Source organism: Poecilia latipinna, unplaced genomic scaffold (genome assembly GCF_001443285.1).
Source record: "Poecilia latipinna isolate Pla-1442-1.1 unplaced genomic scaffold, P_latipinna-1.0 Scaffold841, whole genome shotgun sequence".
Lineage (NCBI taxonomy): Eukaryota > Metazoa > Chordata > Actinopteri > Cyprinodontiformes > Poeciliidae > Poecilia > Poecilia latipinna.
In genome coordinates, this window is record NW_015113457.1 from 144,754 (window position 1) to 165,321 (window position 20,568).

At 42.5% G+C, this 20,568-nt stretch overlaps 2 protein-coding genes across 3 annotated transcripts in view; one reads left to right on the forward strand and one right to left on the reverse strand.

Annotated features, from left to right (window-relative positions):
- The window catches only part of LOC106956723 (lysozyme C-like), a 27,182-nt gene extending 7,751 nt beyond the window's left edge, over positions 1–19,431 (reverse strand). Inside the window, exons 1-3 of the mRNA XM_015047729.1 lie at positions 19,428–19,431; positions 14,114–14,122; positions 13,033–13,039 (exon numbers count right to left, since the gene is read on the reverse strand). The gene's annotated coding sequence lies outside the window, so the exon portion shown is untranslated. The remainder of the gene's footprint in view (positions 1–13,032; positions 13,040–14,113; positions 14,123–19,427) is intronic.
- On the forward strand, positions 12,082–14,168 carry thap1 (THAP domain containing, apoptosis associated protein 1). 2 transcript variants are annotated; one of them, XM_015047724.1, is made up of 3 exons: positions 12,082–12,363; positions 13,382–13,574; positions 13,661–14,168. In XM_015047724.1, exons 1-3 carry the CDS (start codon positions 12,293–12,295, stop codon positions 14,015–14,017), a joined length of 621 nt encoding a protein of 206 aa, XP_014903210.1. In that variant the 5' UTR covers positions 12,082–12,292; the 3' UTR covers positions 14,018–14,168. The 2 variants fall into 2 exon arrangements, with proteins under 2 accessions (XP_014903210.1, XP_014903211.1); XM_015047725.1 differs by lacking the exon at positions 12,082–12,363 and adding an exon at positions 12,373–12,511.
- Positions 19,432–20,568: the final 1,137 nt, after the last annotated feature.

Sequence of the window (20,568 nt, forward strand, 5' to 3'; positions counted from 1 at the left end):
TTTGGGCCTCCAGGACCCATATTGGGCCTCCAGGACCCACTTTGGACCTCCAGGACCCACTTTGGACCTCCAGGACCCACTTTGGACCTCCAGGGCCCACTTTGGACCTCCAGGACCCACTTTGGGCCCCCTGCTCTAAACCAACATTTAGCGGAAGCTAACGCTAAAGTGCTGCATCAACGCAGAATTTAGCATAAACTAAAGCTAATTTCTCCTAACCACATCACATAAAAACTGAGGGGGTTTTATGCTCTTCAAAATAAGAGCATGAATATAATCGTCTAACTGAAGAATTCTTAAGTCCATAATCAAAACCAGATGTCAAACTTTATTCATCTGAAAGTTTACAACAAACTATTTATCTGGGAAAAATAATTTAGAGTAAGCTAAGTTGTTAAACATTTTCAAAGTTAGCTGAAGCTAATCAAAGCGAATTAGCTCAGCTGTCCCCAGATTAGCAGAAGTGCTGATATAGACTCCCGATGCAGAGTGAGGGGCTTTGATGTTGAGGTTTAATTTCCGTCTCTTAAGTCAAATAGTTTCGTACCCAGAGGAGAAGCAGGTTCATTAATGTTCCTCAGGATGGAGGAAATATTTTTATTTCATCTCCAACAAGCAAGAAGATGCCAGACTCAGTACATTTTGGTTTAATAAGTTTATTTCTTACTTTCAGCTCAGACATTTGAATATTTTGATCCTCTCGGTTTTCATAATTGACCTAAAAGTTTATACAATCATTCATGTTTCTAAACATATGCAGTGATATAAAACTAATTTCTGCCAGACACAACGAAGCAGGACAGCAGCCTCTGCTCATCTGAAGCTGTAGGTTAAATATAAGGTTCCCCCTGTGCTCAGGTTGCACCAGCCGCTGTAGATTCCCCTCTTGAAGATCACAGTTGTGCAGCCTCCCAGATAATCATCGAAGACGGCGTTCTTGTCGTAAACTTTGACCGTCAGTCGGCCACCCAGCTTGGCGCTGTAGTAATTGAAGCTCTGAGGCCAAGAAGGATCTCGATTGCCCCGCACAAAAGACGTTTGACCCATAAAGATGGATCCGTAGTAGAGTTTCACGTAGCCGTCCGGTTTGCTGTACTTGGTAGGCCGCAGGTTTTGGGCCCTGAGGTTGGAGACCCTCAGGTAGGAGTGAGCCAGGCCCACACAGCAGAGCAGCAGGACGATGAGAGGAAGGCTGGAGGCCATGACTCAGGATCTGCAGACAAACACAACTTATCATCAGGATGAGCTGATTCTGCTGCAGGCCTGAAACTCTGAACTGTTCAAACTCCCTCTGGGTTTCAGTTCCTTTCATCTGTCAGACTGAACTACCCCATCAGGATGAAACCCTTAAAGCAGGGATGGACCTGTGTTACAACACGAAGCAGGCTAACACATCAACAGGCTACAGCAGTAAAGCCGTTTATCACGTCTAGAAACTAAGGAAGAAAATAGTCAATGAAAAGAGAAAGTTTTACCTGAACAGGTGATCAGAGATCTGAGCTCCTTCTGCTCTGGTTCCTGCTTATAAAGACCAGAGCAGAGGAGGAGACTCATCTGATTTTATGACTTTGTTGTTGTGTTCAGAGAAATTGAAACTTTATCATGTTGACAAAACAAAACCTTCAATGAAACATTAACTGCTGCTGAACGTGCGGTCTATCTTTATTATTTTATAACTGACATCAAGAACTCTGGCTCAAACCTGGAGCTGTGGATCATGTTTGCTCACCTGTCCAGGTGCCACATCAAATCAGATTAATGCACATGGATCCAGGGGCGTGCAGAGACATTTTGGGGGCCGGGGGCTCACAAGCAGGGAAAACGGGGCCTTGTGCAGCATGTGGAGCTGCAGCTGCCTTCATGGTTTGATGAATATTCAGACAAAGTTTAAACATCAAGAGCCAAACAGGGTCTGATGAAGATGGTTAATAAAGTCGGCTCAGGAAAGAACTCGACTCAAAACGAGGATGCTGACAAAAACCTTTAGTCAGCAAAAAACCAAAACGAGGTCAGTGCAGATCTGAAGTAAACAACGAGGTAAAGTTTAAGATACAAGGTCAAAGAGTCATTTATGAGGGCAATAAATTTAATCCCAGTTTACAATAAATCAGGAACAAAAAGCCTGATGAACTATTTTTACTGCATAGATACTGGAACCTGTTCTCCGTTTCCCTGTAGTTTTACTGGCAGCACCGTAAACATCAAGGTGGAACAGATAAAGACGTTTGATTAAATAAAATAAAAACAGATCATCCTCCAGTTAAACTGATGTACGGAAACACAGCAGATGATAAATAAATCATTTATTACTGCAACAGGAGCTGCAGAAAAACAAAAACAGAATAAAGATAAAGATGAATGTTTCCATTAATAACTGCTAAGTAACCAAATCAATATTTAATAAACACCAAAACTGTTCACAGCTTTTTCCTGAAGTTCAGGAAGGGAGTGAAAAATCTGCTCCAGTATTTATTCATTTCAATCCAACAGGTTTTGCTTCAACTCATCCTGTGAAAATAAACTTTAACTGATGTTTAAAAAACTCCAAAAATTGTTCATTTATTGTGTTACAATTAGTTTAATCATCCAATAAGAAAGAAGTAAAAGTTTTCACCAAACTATGGGGCCACTGAAGAAAAGGGGAAATTTCAATAAAATAGTTTCAAAAGTCGAGAATTTTCCACTTTTACATCCATAAAGTCAACATCTATGTTTGTAAAAACTTAGTGCAGATATCTATAAGAAATCAATGGTTTCCTGCAGACAGAACCAATTGTTTCCATGTTTATGTTGCACATGCAGCTGTTATTAATTTATAAATTTCATCTGGTTTTAACCCTTATAAGATCCAGTTCTGGAACATTACTTCATTTCAAACACAAAGAAATGTACAAATGTTGACTTTTCTTCTGTTTTCTTGTTTATTTTTTTATCCATACTGATTGAACCTTATTGTTCAGTCTTGAAATGCTATTAAAGAGGATCTGATCATAAATTTCCCCCTTGCTAAGAAATATTGATTCATTATACCAGATTATTCAAAAGAAGTCAGAAAAATGTCTTTTTAAATGTATTTTTGTACAAAATGCAAAAGTTTATGTTGCATTTAAAATAACATTTTCATAAACTCTTATAACCCCCAAAAATCTAAAAAAACACATTTTCATTTCCAAAGTAGTCCAAAAAACCTGCAAAACTCCTACAGGTTGAGTGCATTTATTTATGTTTTTCTGTTTAAATAATCTCATTAGATGTTATTTTAATAATATCATTAGTTGGGTAAAAGTTGCGAACAGCAGTAATAATAAACAATGTGAACTTGGGCCTGATCGGAACCGCTTTCAGAGCTGTTTGGGTCTGGCTGCTGGGACGGTTCTGGTAGGTTCCCGGATTGGCCGGAGGGGGCGCTGTTGTTCCGCGCAGCATAAATCCAACGGGAGAAGAAGGATCAGAAGCTACAACAATAATCCAGGTAAAAGCAGCTCCGCAGGGGGAAAATCTGAGGAAAAACGGAGGATTGAGGAGAAAATTACCGGTGTCAGGATTACAGGAGAAGGATTAGGAGAAGAAAAGTGGGAATAATCGTTCCTGGAGGTTAATCTGGGCGCCATGTTGTTTATTTTTCCAGATGTTTTGATGCGCAGACTGTAGCTTGAGTTTGACCTCCGGGGCTGTTTTTGTTATTTTTGTTATTTTTTATTAGTTTTCGTATTTTCGTGGCTGAGCTCCAGCAACAGCAGCGAACATGGAGAGCCTCTACAAGCGGAAAATGTTCGCCTCCATGAGGAAGACCAAGGTGGCCGCCTCCAAGAAGCGCCAGATCGGCCTTCCCGCCTCCATCCTGGACGACAGCGATGAAGGCTCGTTCTCCTCCTCCTCCTCCGGGTCCCAGTCGGACTTCCAGAGTTCCCCGGAGGAGGACAGCGAGCAGGCGGACCGGGACTGGAGCGAGTCTGGCGGGAGCTCCAGCGACGACAGCCGCTCGGTGAGCCGCAGGAAGCGCTCCTTCCTGGGGGGCGATGACAGCTCCTCTTCCTCCAGCCCCGGCGGAGAGGAGGAAGAGGAGGGCCGGAGCCAGCCGAAGAGGAGCAGCCAGCCGCGGAAGAGGAGCCGGCTGCAGAGGCAGGAGGAGTCGGACTCGGAGCAGACGGAGGAGAAGCGGAAGGAGGAGGCGGAGAAGGAGAAGCGGAGGCAGCGGCACAACAAGCTGCTGGCGCTGTCCCGGAGGATGAAGGCCCGCGTGCCCAACAGGAGGCGGAGCCGGGTCAAGCAGGTACCCCACAGCACCATGCTGCCACCGCCCAGGTCCAGCTAAAGTCCACCTGCTCAACAAACTGTTGATGTTTGTGATGGTAGGACTTATAGATGGTTGCCATGGAAACTGGTTGAGATCCAATCAGGCTCCTTCGTTTCCTTAGTCCTCGCTGTGAGGCGGCCATGTTGGATGGAGGGATTAACTGGAAGCAAGGATCCATCCGTCCGTATGTGACGTCATATTAATTCCCCAGGAAGTTCTGGTTTACCAAAATAAAGTTCCTAAGCAGTCAGAAAACTTAAAATAAAACAATTTCAAAAAAGTGCAACATCCATCCATTCATCCATCCATTCATCCATCCATCCATTCATCCATCCATTCATCCATCCAGATGTTTCTAGAACCCTGGTTCTGGTTCTGGTTCCATCCCACTAAATAAATGTTCTGATTAAACTTTTAATCTTCATTCGCTCCGTTTCCATAAAACTTCTCAAATTTATAATTACAAAAATAAATGTACTTAATGGAAACGCCGATTTAGAAAAAACAGTTTCTCAATAGAAATGTATTTTTAATGATTTATTCATGTTTAAATGTTTCTCATTTCATGGATGTAAGAAACATTTGCAGCATTTGCAATATTGTATTTTATTTTATTTTTTTTTAGAAATTAGCGTAATATTAAAGTTTTGCTCTCATTTGTAACTTAAACAGCTACTGAGGTTCTGCTGATGGAGCTTTACGCCTCCTTACCAGCAGGGGGCAGTAGGTGTTACAGCATCAGCTCATCTCTTCATCGTTTACTAATACAGTTGACAAAACTCACAACAACACGTCAGAAACAAACATATCAAAAATCACAACTCCTAATGTTTACAACTCACACTGGTTGGAAAGGCTCAAGAAAAGACTAAAAAATATTGAAAAATAACTAAATTACCAGAAATAATGAAAAGACGGGTAATTACATGATAAAATAAAAGAAGGATTAAAAAATAAGAGACATGTTAGGGGGCTACAAACTAAAAATCTTTAATTCATACAATTTTACTGCATTTAAATTCTGCATCTTTTTTAGACAACTTTTAAAAAAGTTCATTTTTGAGAGCATTGATTGACGGGGAGCATTTTGCATAACGACATTTATGGATAAAATATTTTGTTACAATAATCAGGACATTGACTAAAAATTCCAGATTTTTTTCTTTAATGGATAAACCGGATTAAATGTTTTGTAAGGAAACAAAATCCAAATGTATTGTTTTAGAAGACAGAAAGTTCCGAAGTTGATCCCATAAGTTTAATACTTCTTTACATTCATAAAACAAATGTTTAGTTGTTTCTAATTGAGTTGTACAAAAACCACAGTTCTCTACATTAACATTAAATCTCTCTTAAGAACTCATTTGAAGGATATATGTTATTTATCATTTTAAAATGTAGTTCTTTATGTTTGGGAGGAATTTTGACTCTCATGGATTTGTTAAAATTTAGTGAGTTGTGCTTTTTGTTCTTATTTATTGAATACTGGTTCAAAAACCTGTTGCAGCATTAATTACCTCTAATGTCCACAAACTCAGTTTGAATCTGATGGAGTCTTGGAGTAGAGAAATTAGTTAAATTGTTTTTAACTGACAAACAAAGGACATCAGGGATGCTACATAGTACTTATAATTTACCAGAAACCTTCGGTGTTTTCAGGGTTCTGACGACGACGACGAGTCCAAAGACGGCGAGGACAAAAATGGTGGAGACAAGAACGGCGGGGAAAAGAACGGCGGGGACAGACATGGAGACGACACGGAGCAGAAGGGCGGAGACGAGGGGACGAAGGACGAGGAAGAGGAGGAGGAGGAGGACAAAGAGGACGAGAAGGAGTAGCCGATCCCGGGTCCGAACGTCGGAACCAAAGACTCAAACTGTCGCTTTCTTCTTCTCTGTTTTTCCTCCTGGAGTCGATGAGCTGGACCTTCACGACGGTTGTTATGGAAACGGACCCAGACAGGAAGAGGATGTTGAACGAGTTGGTTCTGATGAAGATCTGATCGGAACCAGACCGATCTGGGTCGAAGGGCGGAGCAGCTCAGTGGCGGAGCTTCATCGCCGTGACTACACTTCCCATGATGCTTTGCGGGACAGAGTCCCGGCCTCCCAGGGCTGGACCGGGACTCCAGAACTGTTTCAGAGTTCTGACCCGTTTAGGAAACGCTTTCCGGGCTTTTTGGACTCGTTTGGTCCAGAATTGCAGAACTGGACCTGGAACCAGAACCGGACATGGAACCAGAACGAGACCTGGGACCAGAACCGGACCTGGGACCAGAACCAGAACCGGACCTGGGACCAGAACCAGACCCGGAACCGGACCTGGTTCTGTCTGACCGGGTCATGTGTACATAAACCCGACTTCCTGTTCCGTTATTCAAACTGCGGCTCTGAAAGTTTCTGTCCCGGTTTTGTTCAAACCGTATTTTAGCCCGGTCCAGTTCTGCAGAACCTCGGTACCAGTATTTTGACACATCTGGATTCACTTTTTATTTGCAGATGTCGTCCAGAAAAGTTTTCCACCCCTCTGAGGTCAAGAGGTCATGACCCCAGAGATTGTTCCCACAGATTAATTTCTGGGTTAATCTAATGACTTCCTGATTGGAGCTCCTGTCCAATCAGGATGGATTGTGGGAGGAGCTAAAATATGAATTCAGACCTCGATGACATCACAGAAGGTTTGCGCCTCAGCTGGCTGCTCAGTCAGCTACATGACCAGATGTTTCCGTTTGTTCCAGCTGTTCATAACCAGCTAACCTGAGTTTTTATGATTAATCAGCATTTATTTTGATGGTTCCAGCGCAGGTCTTCCTGTGACCTTTAACCCGGAAGCCTCCTCATCATCACCGACACTGTGAAGGTATCACTTCCCATCGTTAGGCTTTCTTCAAANGTAAAAGCAGCTCCGCAGGGGGAAAATCTGAGGAAAAACGGAGGATTGAGGAGAAAATTACCGGTGTCAGGATTACAGGAGAAGGATTAGGAGAAGAAAAGTGGGAATAATCGTTCCTGGAGGTTAATCTGGGCGCCATGTTGTTTATTTTTCCAGATGTTTTGATGCGCAGACTGTAGCTTGAGTTTGACCTCCGGGGCTGTTTTTGTTATTTTTGTTATTTTTTATTAGTTTTCGTATTTTCGTGGCTGAGCTCCAGCAACAGCAGCGAACATGGAGAGCCTCTACAAGCGGAAAATGTTCGCCTCCATGAGGAAGACCAAGGTGGCCGCCTCCAAGAAGCGCCAGATCGGCCTTCCCGCCTCCATCCTGGACGACAGCGATGAAGGCTCGTTCTCCTCCTCCTCCTCCGGGTCCCAGTCGGACTTCCAGAGTTCCCCGGAGGAGGACAGCGAGCAGGCGGACCGGGACTGGAGCGAGTCTGGCGGGAGCTCCAGCGACGACAGCCGCTCGGTGAGCCGCAGGAAGCGCTCCTTCCTGGGGGGCGATGACAGCTCCTCTTCCTCCAGCCCCGGCGGAGAGGAGGAAGAGGAGGGCCGGAGCCAGCCGAAGAGGAGCAGCCAGCCGCGGAAGAGGAGCCGGCTGCAGAGGCAGGAGGAGTCGGACTCGGAGCAGACGGAGGAGAAGCGGAAGGAGGAGGCGGAGAAGGAGAAGCGGAGGCAGCGGCACAACAAGCTGCTGGCGCTGTCCCGGAGGATGAAGGCCCGCGTGCCCAACAGGAGGCGGAGCCGGGTCAAGCAGGTACCCCACAGCACCATGCTGCCACCGCCCAGGTCCAGCTAAAGTCCACCTGCTCAACAAACTGTTGATGTTTGTGATGGTAGGACTTATAGATGGTTGCCATGGAAACTGGTTGAGATCCAATCAGGCTCCTTCGTTTCCTTAGTCCTCGCTGTGAGGCGGCCATGTTGGATGGAGGGATTAACTGGAAGCAAGGATCCATCCGTCCGTATGTGACGTCATATTAATTCCCCAGGAAGTTCTGGTTTACCAAAATAAAGTTCCTAAGCAGTCAGAAAACTTAAAATAAAACAATTTCAAAAAAGTGCAACATCCATCCATTCATCCATCCATTCATCCATCCATCCATTCATCCATCCATTCATCCATCCAGATGTTTCTAGAACCCTGGTTCTGGTTCTGGTTCCATCCCACTAAATAAATGTTCTGATTAAACTTTTAATCTTCATTCGCTCCGTTTCCATAAAACTTCTCAAATTTATAATTACAAAAATAAATGTACTTAATGGAAATGCCGATTTAGAAAAAACAGTTTCTCAATAGAAATGTATTTTTAATGATTTATTCATGTTTAAATGTTTCTCATTTCATGGATGTAAGAAACATTTGCAGCATTTGCAATATTGTATTTTATTTTATTTTTTTTTAGAAATTAGCGTAATATTAAAGTTTTGCTCTCATTTGTAACTTAAACAGCTACTGAGGTTCTGCTGATGGAGCTTTACGCCTCCTTACCAGCAGGGGGCAGTAGGTGTTACAGCATCAGCTCATCTCTTCATCGTTTACTAATACAGTTGACAAAACTCACAACAACACGTCAGAAACAAACATATCAAAAATCACAACTCCTAATGTTTACAACTCACACTGGTTGGAAAGGCTCAAGAAAAGACTAAAAAATATTGAAAAATAACTAAATTACCAGAAATAATGAAAAGACGGGTAATTACATGATAAAATAAAAGAAGGATTAAAAAATAAGAGACATGTTAGGGGGCTACAAACTAAAAATCTTTAATTCATACAATTTTACTGCATTTAAATTCTGCATCTTTTTTAGACAACTTTTAAAAAAGTTCATTTTTGAGAGCATTGATTGACGGGGAGCATTTTGCATAACGACATTTATGGATAAAATATTTTGTTACAATAATCAGGACATTGACTAAAAATTCCAGATTTTTTTCTTTAATGGATAAACCGGATTAAATGTTTTGTAAGGAAACAAAATCCAAATGTATTGTTTTAGAAGACAGAAAGTTCCGAAGTTGATCCCATAAGTTTAATACTTCTTTACATTCATAAAACAAATGTTTAGTTGTTTCTAATTGAGTTGTACAAAAACCACAGTTCTCTACATTAACATTAAATCTCTCTTAAGAACTCATTTGAAGGATATATGTTATTTATCATTTTAAAATGTAGTTCTTTATGTTTGGGAGGAATTTTGACTCTCATGGATTTGTTAAAATTTAGTGAGTTGTGCTTTTTGTTCTTATTTATTGAATACTGGTTCAAAAACCTGTTGCAGCATTAATTACCTCTAATGTCCACAAACTCAGTTTGAATCTGATGGAGTCTTGGAGTAGAGAAATTAGTTAAATTGTTTTTAACTGACAAACAAAGGACATCAGGGATGCTACATAGTACTTATAATTTACCAGAAACCTTCGGTGTTTTCAGGGTTCTGACGACGACGACGAGTCCAAAGACGGCGAGGACAAAAATGGTGGAGACAAGAACGGCGGGGAAAAGAACGGCGGGGACAGACATGGAGACGACACGGAGCAGAAGGGCGGAGACGAGGGGACGAAGGACGAGGAAGAGGAGGAGGAGGAGGACAAAGAGGACGAGAAGGAGTAGCCGATCCCGGGTCCGAACGTCGGAACCAAAGACTCAAACTGTCGCTTTCTTCTTCTCTGTTTTTCCTCCTGGAGTCGATGAGCTGGACCTTCACGACGGTTGTTATGGAAACGGACCCAGACAGGAAGAGGATGTTGAACGAGTTGGTTCTGATGAAGATCTGATCGGAACCAGACCGATCTGGGTCGAAGGGCGGAGCAGCTCAGTGGCGGAGCTTCATCGCCGTGACTACACTTCCCATGATGCTTTGCGGGACAGAGTCCCGGCCTCCCAGGGCTGGACCGGGACTCCAGAACTGTTTCAGAGTTCTGACCCGTTTAGGAAACGCTTTCCGGGCTTTTTGGACTCGTTTGGTCCAGAATTGCAGAACTGGACCTGGAACCAGAACCAGAACCGGACCTGGTTCCAGACCTGGAACCAGAACCGGACATGGAACCAGAACGAGACCTGGGACCAGAACCAGACCCGGAACCGGACCTGGTTCTGTCTGACCGGGTCATGTGTACATAAACCCGACTTCCTGTTCCGTTATTCAAACTGCGGCTCTGAAAGTTTCTGTCCCGGTTTTGTTCAAACCGTATTTTAGCCCGGTCCAGTTCTGCAGAACCTCGGTACCAGTATTTTGACACATCTGGATTCACTTTTTATTTGCAGATGTCGTCCAGAAAAGTTTTCCACCCCTCTGAGGTCAAGAGGTCATGACCCCAGAGATTGTTCCCACAGATTAATTTCTGGGTTAATCTAATGACTTCCTGATTGGAGCTCCTGTCCAATCAGGATGGATTGTGGGAGGAGCTAAAATATGAATTCAGACCTCGATGACATCACAGAAGGTTTGCGCCTCAGCTGGCTGCTCAGTCAGCTACATGACCAGATGTTTCCGTTTGTTCCAGCTGTTCATAACCAGCTAACCTGAGTTTTTATGATTAATCAGCATTTATTTTGATGGTTCCAGCGCAGGTCTTCCTGTGACCTTTAACCCGGAAGCCTCCTCATCATCACCGACACTGTGAAGGTATCACTTCCCATCGTTAGGCTTTCTTCAAACATGATTGTGGAAACATTGCTTCAGTTCGCTCATGGGTCGCAGTGCTGCCCCCTGCAGACCCGGCAGTGCTGCCCCCTGCAGGTGCTGCCCCCTGCAGGCCGGGCGGTGGAGCCCCCTGCAGGCCGGGCGGTGCTGCCCCCTGCAGGTGCTGCCCCCTGCAGGCCGGGCGGTGGAGCCCCCTGCAGGCTGGGCGGTGCATTGCAGTTTTAAACTCCATTATGTGTTTCTGACGGCTGGAACCATTTGAGAAAAACACTTAAAAATGAAATGTGAACATCTTCTGTCGCGTTTTAAAGGTGGAACATAAAAGTTTTAAACATTTTAGCGAATCTGTCGGGTGAAACCGACCTGCAGGACGTCGGATCAGATCCGATCAGCTGCAGGAAGTAAAGAAGGAAGGAACCCGGATGTTCTTCCTCCTTCATGCTTTAACATGTTGAACCTTTTAAAAAGATCAAAACTGAGTCATTTAAGGCAGAAACCTAAAAGGACTTAAAGCAAGCGGGTCGGATCCTGTTTGGTTCTGCTGCTTCTAAAGCTTCTAATTTCATATCAGCATTAATAACTAATGTAAATACCTCTTAAATACACTCTTGTACCTTTCTGTTGGTACAAAAGTACCAACAGCGCTGCGTTTGTGAGCTCGTTTAAAAACTGGACAAATCATGTCCCATACTCCTCGATTTTTCTTCTCAGTTTCTGATGTTTCAGTTTGGAGATTCATCACAGCTGGGGTCCGTCTACGGAAGCTCTTAGGGACAAACTCACTGAAACAGTTTCTACGCAGGATGTAAGCGAGTTTACTCTGGTTTTCAGTGTTTCTGTTGCTTAATAAAAATGCTTCACACCAAACCACACTGCTCTGTTTTTATTGGAAAAAATCACTGCATGTTACAGTCAGAGGCTTTTTCAGATTGTTGCAACACTGACTGCTACTGGAGCTGCTCCCTGCCCACAGCAGCAACATCCACATTGACTCTATGAAGATACTTGGATGATGTGAGTCATTACACTTAATTTCTCTTTGGGATAAATGAAATTCTTCTGAATTGAATAAAAACAACTGACAGGATTTTAGAAATGCTTTATTGTTTAGTTGACTGTTTTGTTGGATTAGATTTGTTAGACATTATCTCACAGAAAGGACAGATATTAAAATTAGTAACATCTGATCTTAGTGCGGAGGAAATATTTATTAAATTCATAAAAATCTTCAAAAAGTCCCTGTTTTGTGTGGAGAAGCGTCCGCCAATCACATGTAAGAACGGAGGTCAGGTGACTGGATCTTGGCCGCCATCTTTGTTACTGGCGGTGAAGCCTTGTTTGGATGGTGAAGGGGGAGAGCAGCAGAGTTTAACCCGGGAGAAGTAGCTGCTGTTTGGGCTGAAACATGGTCCAGACGTGCTCAGCGTACGGCTGTAAGAACCGGTACCACAAAGACAAAGACATCTCATTCCACAAGTAAGCGGACCGGAACCAGATCTGAGCGCCGGGAGTTGTTAGCTGCTGTCGCTGTAGCCGATAGAAACCTGCGGCCACCGCCTTAAATCGGATCGCGCTTCTATACGGCTTATTACGACAGGAATGTAGCGCAGGCGGCAACTTCATGGTGCGTTCAACTGCATCCCGTAATTAAAATAAAACGTGTAAATAATAATCAGGTAACTATAGGGCGCTTCGAGCGGTGGTCATTTTGTTTAATTAATTTTGAGTTTGAGCTCCTAAAACGTTAAAGATGTTGATAATGGTTGGTTGAATTTTATAACTATCGGTAAGTCAGGAGTGTGTATTTTACTGTGAACGCATCCTCAAGTAGGGTGTTTTTTTTGTTTATGTTTACGCTGAGCCGTAAAACTCAGTATAGATGGCCTACTGATTTTTATTTATTTATTTATTTATTTACAATTGATTTGTTTTACCGTATTTAAAGGTACTAGGCCACTTTTAATCAAATCTGTGCTTCTTACACCAATCAAACCGGAAACATGTTGTTTAGCATTCATTACAGAGAACTTGAAACACCAGTTGGTGTTTGTATAAAGTATTTACTCCATGTGAGAGAGTTATAACATTGAGACATTTAGTTTTTAGAGATAAAAAAACACCTCAGTGTTGCTGCAGTTTGAAAACAACTGCACTTGAAAACGTCAAAGCAGATTTAAAATGCAGTTTATGACGCACAAAGTTTTTATTTTATTCGTAAAAGATGAAAATAGGGTTATTTTATACTACATAGACAATTATTAGACTTACAAGTCTTATTTTTGAGGATTGTTTTTATTAATGAACATGTCCAGAGCTCTCAGTTAATCCAAAGTGTTAATAAATCTAAATATGAATGTTTAAGAAAGTGTGAAAAACACACGATATTCTATCCTGCTTTTAGAATTATAAACAACTTTCCAATAAACATTTCTGACGTTTAAAACGGTGACAGTCAGTGACCAACATGGCCGCCCTTCCTGTTTGGCCTGCTCAGGTTTCCTCTGGCGCGGCCGGACGTCTGCAGGAAGTGGGTGGCGGCGATGAGGAGGAGCAACTTCAAGCCCACCAAGTACAGCAACATCTGCTCCCAGCACTTCACCCAGGACTGCTTCAAGAGGGAATGCAACAACCGGGTCCTGAAGGACAATGCCGTGCCCTCACTGTTCGGCTTCGGCCTCAGCATGAAGGTCAGAGGTCACATGGGTCGGTGGTCTGTCTGATTATCCATCCATCTCATCATCTCTCCGTCTCTTTGTCTGTTTTTCTCCTCCAGTCAGAATCTCTAGAGAACCCGTTCTCCTCAGAGATCGACTTCCCGCTCCCCCTGCCGGTGACCTCTGACCCTGCGTCGGCGGAGGAGGCCGGCGGCGGCCCGGCGGCGGTGAGCGGCGACCATAACTACACGGCGGAGGACTCGGCGCAGCAGAAGCGGCGCATGGAGCAGCTGGAGGAGCAGCTGGAGCTGCTGCGGCGCAAACTGAAGACGGCGCAGCAGAAAGTGCGCCGGCAGCAGCGGCAGCTCAAGAGGCTGCGGGCGGGGCGGGGGGCGCGGGCCGGGCGTGGGCCGCCCGCCGACCGCTACGTGGTCGTACCTAAACACCTCTACCACACCCTGAAGGGGGTCCAGTGACAGAACCAGAACCAGGGTTCCCTCTGACCAGCCAGACGGTTTGCTGGTCTGGACTTCAGGAACGTGGACGATCAGCAGCAGTGGGGCCTCCTGCACAACCAGCAGCTGCTTTATGTAAAATAATGTAAATAAATGAGGGATTTGACGATGACTTTATGTTTTTGTTCAGGCAGAACTCCAGAGTCTTTCTCACATCTTCAGCTGTCTCACCAAACCGCCACATCTTTTTTATTTTGGGGTAACTTAAAGGGGGAGGAGTGGGTGGGAGGGCTGAGTAAACATGCACACCACACTTTTCAGATTTCCATTCACTACTTCACAAAGTAAAATATGAAAAATATTTTGGTTGAAATGTTGCAGGTGGGTGTGAATACTTTGAACGTTTTTACCTCTGACTGATGTTTCTGGAAAAGTAAGTGCACCCTCAGGACTTCATCATCATCATCATCCTCATGGGTCCAGCTGCTCGCCTGACCAGCAGGTGGCAGCAGAGAACTGTGAGTCAGAAATGAGTCAAGCATGAAACACAAACTGGATTTTATTCTGCAGATTTCTCCTTCAATGGAGGTTAAAATCTGATGGAAGGAAGAACTGCAAGGATTCACAAAATCTGGAAGAAAAAAGGCAAATTGTGTATTTAAAAAAAAAATCTGACCAAATTTTATTTTTCTACTAACATTAAAAGTCATTTGCAAGTAAAAATAAATCCTGCAGATTAATATTCATATGTTGGCAGATTATTTAGAGATGTTTTTAATCTGAAATTATTTTTGTCATATTATTATTGTTTTCGTTATTTTCTTAATATTTTTATTGTCCTGGTAGTTAATTCTAATATTCTTCTCTGTTTATAATAACTACTTAATATGATTTAAGTCATTTTTATTCCAAAGCTAATGTTATTTTTTCTTATATTGATATTGATACAATAATTATTAATTCTATATTTTTAATGTCTGGACTTTTTCAAGTCACATAATCATATTTTTACTTCCTGTCCTGAAATATTAAATATTTGACTCAGTTTCATGTTTTCATCTGCAGTTAAATCTCAGTTATGATCAATCAGATCCATTTATCAGTTATTATTCATAAATCAATAAACTTTAACTGGACAGAAAATCCTGGTTCTGGTTCTGGTCCAAACCGACCCAGCAGACAGAACCGGTCTCTGTGCGTCACTGTGAGTCGCCGGTCGTCACGGTGACGCATGGCGGGCGGAGGCCGTCTGACATCAGCCTCCTGTGGGGTTAAAGGGCGTCGCCATGACACACAGTAACAACAGGCTGTCACCTCGGTGGTGTCGGAGCGGCCCGGCCGGGGCGGTTCTGGTTCTGACTCACGTCTGCGTCTGGTTCTGTCGTCATGGGAACGCCTCAGAGCGACCCGGCCGCTTCCTTCACTCCAGAAAACCTGCAGCCAGCCGGTTTGGGCCGAACCGGGTTATAAACCAAACGCTCATTTATTCCAGTCAGATTCATGATTCTAGATTTTATTTCTGTTAATCAATAAAAACACAATTATTAGATCATTTCATCAGACTCATAAACCAACATGAAGTTATTAAACTGCTTCTGTTTGCTTTTACCTGCTGCTTTACTAACTTCCTGTGGCAGCTGGCTGTGCTACCATAATAACACTATTTCTAATATTTTTTGGTTTTCTAATAAAACAAACAAAAAAACATAATTATAAATATGTTACTGTTAAAATGTCGTGATTTAAAAATCATAATTTTAAACGTTTTCTGCACATAGTGTGACTTTAATCCTGATCAATTCAACTGGAAATCACCAGAAAATATTCTAGAAATAAAAATACAAACGTGTCCGCCTTTATGCTAATGCTATATCATATGGTGTGGAGTAAAGCATCGTTTTTAAAATGATCCCGTTAAAGATCAAAGTTTTTACTCTTAAAAATCCAAACATGTAGAAACGAGCAGATGTGAGTCGGAGCGCTGAGCAGGAAGCTTCCTGTGACTCACCGCTAAATCTGGAAGCTAACGATAATCTGAAGGTTCAGACAGTGGAGCAAATCAAGGCGGGATTAACGGGTAAACAAACACGCATCGTTTTCTCAGGTTTGTCAGCTTTACTTCATTAATCTGCAAACAGTCAGGCTGAGGATGAGGAAGATGAAGGTGGCTCTGTGATCTGCAGGTTTCAGCTGCTGATGGAGGCTGACAGGAAGCTGAGATGCTGCTGCTAATATTTCACAATAAGAGTCCTTCAGAGACTTTTACAGTTTTTAGATAGTTTACAAACAAATCTTATTCTACAAGCGGTGCTGTGGTTGGGTTGCTAGGTAACGGGCGGAACTCTGCTGGGGTTGCTAGGTAACGGGCAGTGCCTGCTGATTTGTGACGTTACATTTTGGGGGGGTTTAAGTAGATCATTTAGAAACCAAAAAACTTTGAACTCATTACCAAAAACCAGCTGGGTGTTTTGTTTTTTTAGGATGTTTGTAGAAGCATTAGAAACCCGGATGTATAAAAACATCCAGAACGTGAATGTCCCATAACAGGTTGGATTTAAAGTTAAACCGGTTCCTGGTTCTCTGCTGTTCAGACCTGCTGAGGCTCCAAGCAGCATCAGGATGTTCAGACTCCGTTGGTTCAGTCATGAATTAATGTAAATGTGAAATAAATGTATCATTAATGTTTAATGTTTGAAAGGTCAGGTGACCTTCTGCTTCCTCTTCCATCTGTAGGTTCAGGAATTCGTGGTGCATTCAGGAACAACTGGAAACTCCATTTTCACAAAACTTCTTTTGGTCAAACAGAAAATGTGGATTTCCTACTGAGGGCTTGAAATTGTTGTTAAAGGCTTTTCTGGAGAAACAGTAAAGACTATAAATGTTAACGTTCAGTATTTGTTTATTCTCCACACTCGATGCCAAGCAAGTAAACAAAGGAAGAAATGAAATTGTTTACTTTTATGAAAGAATGAATATTTAGAACATCTTCCAGCCCCAGTGCTAATATTTACAAAATTTCATATTTTGTAAATTTCATATTAGTATTTTTCGTAATGTTGAACATTTTCAAAGTCACATTTTCCTTCTTCCAGCCTTTTTCTGAGATTAAAGTCAAATCTACAACTTTTGGAGTTCAGAAATTTCCAAATTTTTTTCTAGAACATTTCTGAGATTTTTCCCGCCCTGTGGTTTTTCCCTCCAATCATCCTGATCATCCTGACCATCCTGACCATCCTGACCATCCTGACCATCCTGACCCCTGTAACGAGCCTCCTGCCTGCCGCTGCCAGACAGACGGGCTGAGAGGGAAAAACTCCCTGCAGCTGCTGCTGCATGAAATCAGATGAATTTATGCCGCTGCCTCTTTGTGTTTACGCTGCTGCAGAACAAGCTGAGCGGAAACTGATCACATCTGATCAGAGTTCAGGCGGCGGTGCGGCGACACGCACGTTCACGCAGCCATGGCTAATGGCGTCCGGCTAAAAATAATAATAATAACAACCAAAATGCCTCGTGGTGAGTCTGCAGCTGCTGGCCCACATCCAGAGGATTCACCATGTGGACATGGGGGTCAGCGGGCAGAAAGGCTTCATTTGACTCGTTTTCTTAATTTTCATGAATTAAAACAATAAAACTGCATTATTTAGTTATTACATTTATTTTCCGTATACCTACAATCAGTTTTTATTCTTTATTTATTGTTGGGAAAATATCTACAGCATGTCTTTAATTTACATCAGATTTTCCGCAGGTGAAGAAGCTCTCAGCGTTTCCCTCATGATTCACTGTAAAAACAAGATGTTTGGTTTTATTAATAATTATTATGTTTTGTGTTTTTAATGGTTACTGCAGTTTTCCCCTGAACTCAGTTTGGTTTGTTGTTCACAAGCTTTTTGCACGTCTGTGTTTGTTTAGGCCACCAGGTCATCGGAGGGTTATCGCTTCCTGCCACGCATCGCCATGGTAACCGGTGCTGGAAACCTGACCTGCTCTGCAGTAAACACAGAAAAAACAGATGAAGACGATAAATGAGCCAATCATCCCGAAATCCAAACATTTCCTGGAAAAACGCAACAAGAGCAGAAACTCGGGGTTCATAAATATGATTGAGATGTTTTGTTTATGGAATATATTTCTACTTTAATTATTCAAAATAAAACAGGAATAAAAAACAAAACCATAAATAAATGGTTTAAGTTGCTCTTCAAAATATTAACCATCTGAATATGATCCAGCTCTTTTTAGTTTATTATGCAATTAATTGATGAATTGTTTGCTGCTTCAAGCTGCAGAAAGTAATTTATACAAATATTATTTTACATATTTGTTAGCTCAGCGCTGTCAATCATGCCTGAGTGCGCGCTGCTTCTCCTCATCAGACATAAACGGTTTTCCTGTAACGGTGAGTTGTTTCTCTATTAGCCGTTAGATTGATTGACAGCGCTAAGCCCCGCCTCCTGGCTCTGATTGGTTGTTTTTGGTTGAGAGCCCAGGATTTTTTAAACAAACATGTTCTTTATGAGAGTCACACCCTGCCGCTTTAAAAGAGGGAGAATAAAAAAGTAGAAACATAAAAACCTGAACTTTGAAATTTATTTTCATCAAATTATTGGAGGAAAAAATAAAAGTTCCTCTTCATCTCAGAGCTGGATCAGTTCTGGTTCCCACAGTCAGAACCTCCAGAGCCAGAACTCAACTGGACCTGGTTACTGGTTCCAGTTGGTGTTCCTGCTGGTCCTGCTGGTTCCGCTGGTTCTGCTGCCTTGGGGCTTCTGGACCGCCTCGGCCTCCTCTGCTGGTTTCCAGAGTTTCCAGGCGGTTCCGTAGTTTCAGTCGAGCGTCTGCAGATTGATCACTCCGGTTTGTGTTTAACCTACTTAGGCAGGATGCGGCGCGCTAAGCCGAGCCCCCTGCAGGATTTAACATTTCCAACTGTCAGGACGAATTAACCGGCACTAATTCCACTTTCATCCGTGGCTGCGCTGCGCGGCGCTGCGCGGCGCGGCGCGGCGCCGCGGTGACTCACCACGACGAGCAGGAAGCTCAGATTCTTTTCAGCATCATGTTGATTAGACTCTGATCTGCTCCTGGGGGCTTCAGGCAGGAAATGGAGCATCAGGGTCGGATTTACTGAACAATTATTTCAGAAAAAGATATTATTAGATCATTTCAAGAGAAAAAAAAATCAATAATTTATTCTAAACTGATAATTTATTTTTCTTTCTTAAAAACTTAATATCATGTATGTTTTTACATTCATTTAATTATGTACCTTTTCATTAGTGGTGGGATTCTGTTAAAATGTTTAATAGTTGCAGGGTCTGTAATTAATTAAACCTAATTAATGAAAACTATATCAATAAAATCAGCAACATTTTCAATTCAAAACAATTTTAGCTGCTAAATTATTGAACAAACAAACATAATAAACAGAAAAGATTTTTATTATTTTTAATCTGTTCTTCAACCAAGAAATGTGGACTATGGTTGCTAACGTTAGCATTAGCTGCTACAAGGTTAGCATTGAGATGCTATTTTAAGCTAACTCCTATCAGCAACTTGAACACAACAGTCTTTTCCGGCGTCCAATCAGATCGAAAAGATCTGATTGGGAAAAGAGAAGCGGCTTCGTTGTTGTTGTTAGCGGATGTAGCTGTGCTAACAACGCAGCTACATTAAAACATTTTTAATGCACTAAAATCTATGAAGTTAAAGTTCCAACCCTGGTTTTTAAAAATGTAATCATAAATAAAGTCTTTCTGTAACTGGGATTTATTGAACAAAACTGACTTTCTGCATGTTTTTGTAAATCTGTTTGAATGAACTGATTCTAAAACCAAACACTTTAAAAAAAAACCTGTAGGAATTTTCTGGCAACAACTGGGAAATTATTTCAAAAACCTCCCTGTTATGACGTCACTGTCCCGTTACCTAGCAACCCAAGCGGAGCTCCGCCCTTCATTATGAGAAGACGATAACAGTCGGCTGGGTGAATGTTTTACAGTGTTCATTTGTTTGCAGCCATTTTCCTCTGTCTAAAGTGTAAACACTGAGTTGGGGGCGTGGCCAGCAGCAGCTCATTTGCATAAAAGTGACAGAAACCCTGAAATAACTGGTTCTGAAGGAAATTCACTGAAGAAGAGAATTCTCATCATCTGAGATTGATTTTATGTAAGAACAGTAATGAACGTGTTTTTATGAGCCGTAGACGCATCCAACGGCTTTAAAGGGAAACATTACCGTTCCCTTTAATTAAAGCCAATTACCCTCACAAAAGCCTTTTCATTAGTTTTATGTTTTATTCTGGAAACTTGAACTTATCGCTTCTGGCTCAGCGGCCTCAGAAGTCTGAAGGAGCCGAGACGTTGTGTTCCCGGACGTTGAGGCTGCGCAAAGGAGAGAGAGACAAAAACACACAGATTCAACCGAGATCACAGAGGTTACACCTGAAGACAGACAGAGACAGAGAGAGAGAGACAGAGAGAGAGAGACAGAGAGAGAGAGAGAGAGAGAGAGAGAGAGAGAGACAGAGAGAGAGAGAGAGAGAGAGAGAGAGAGAGAGACAGAGAGAG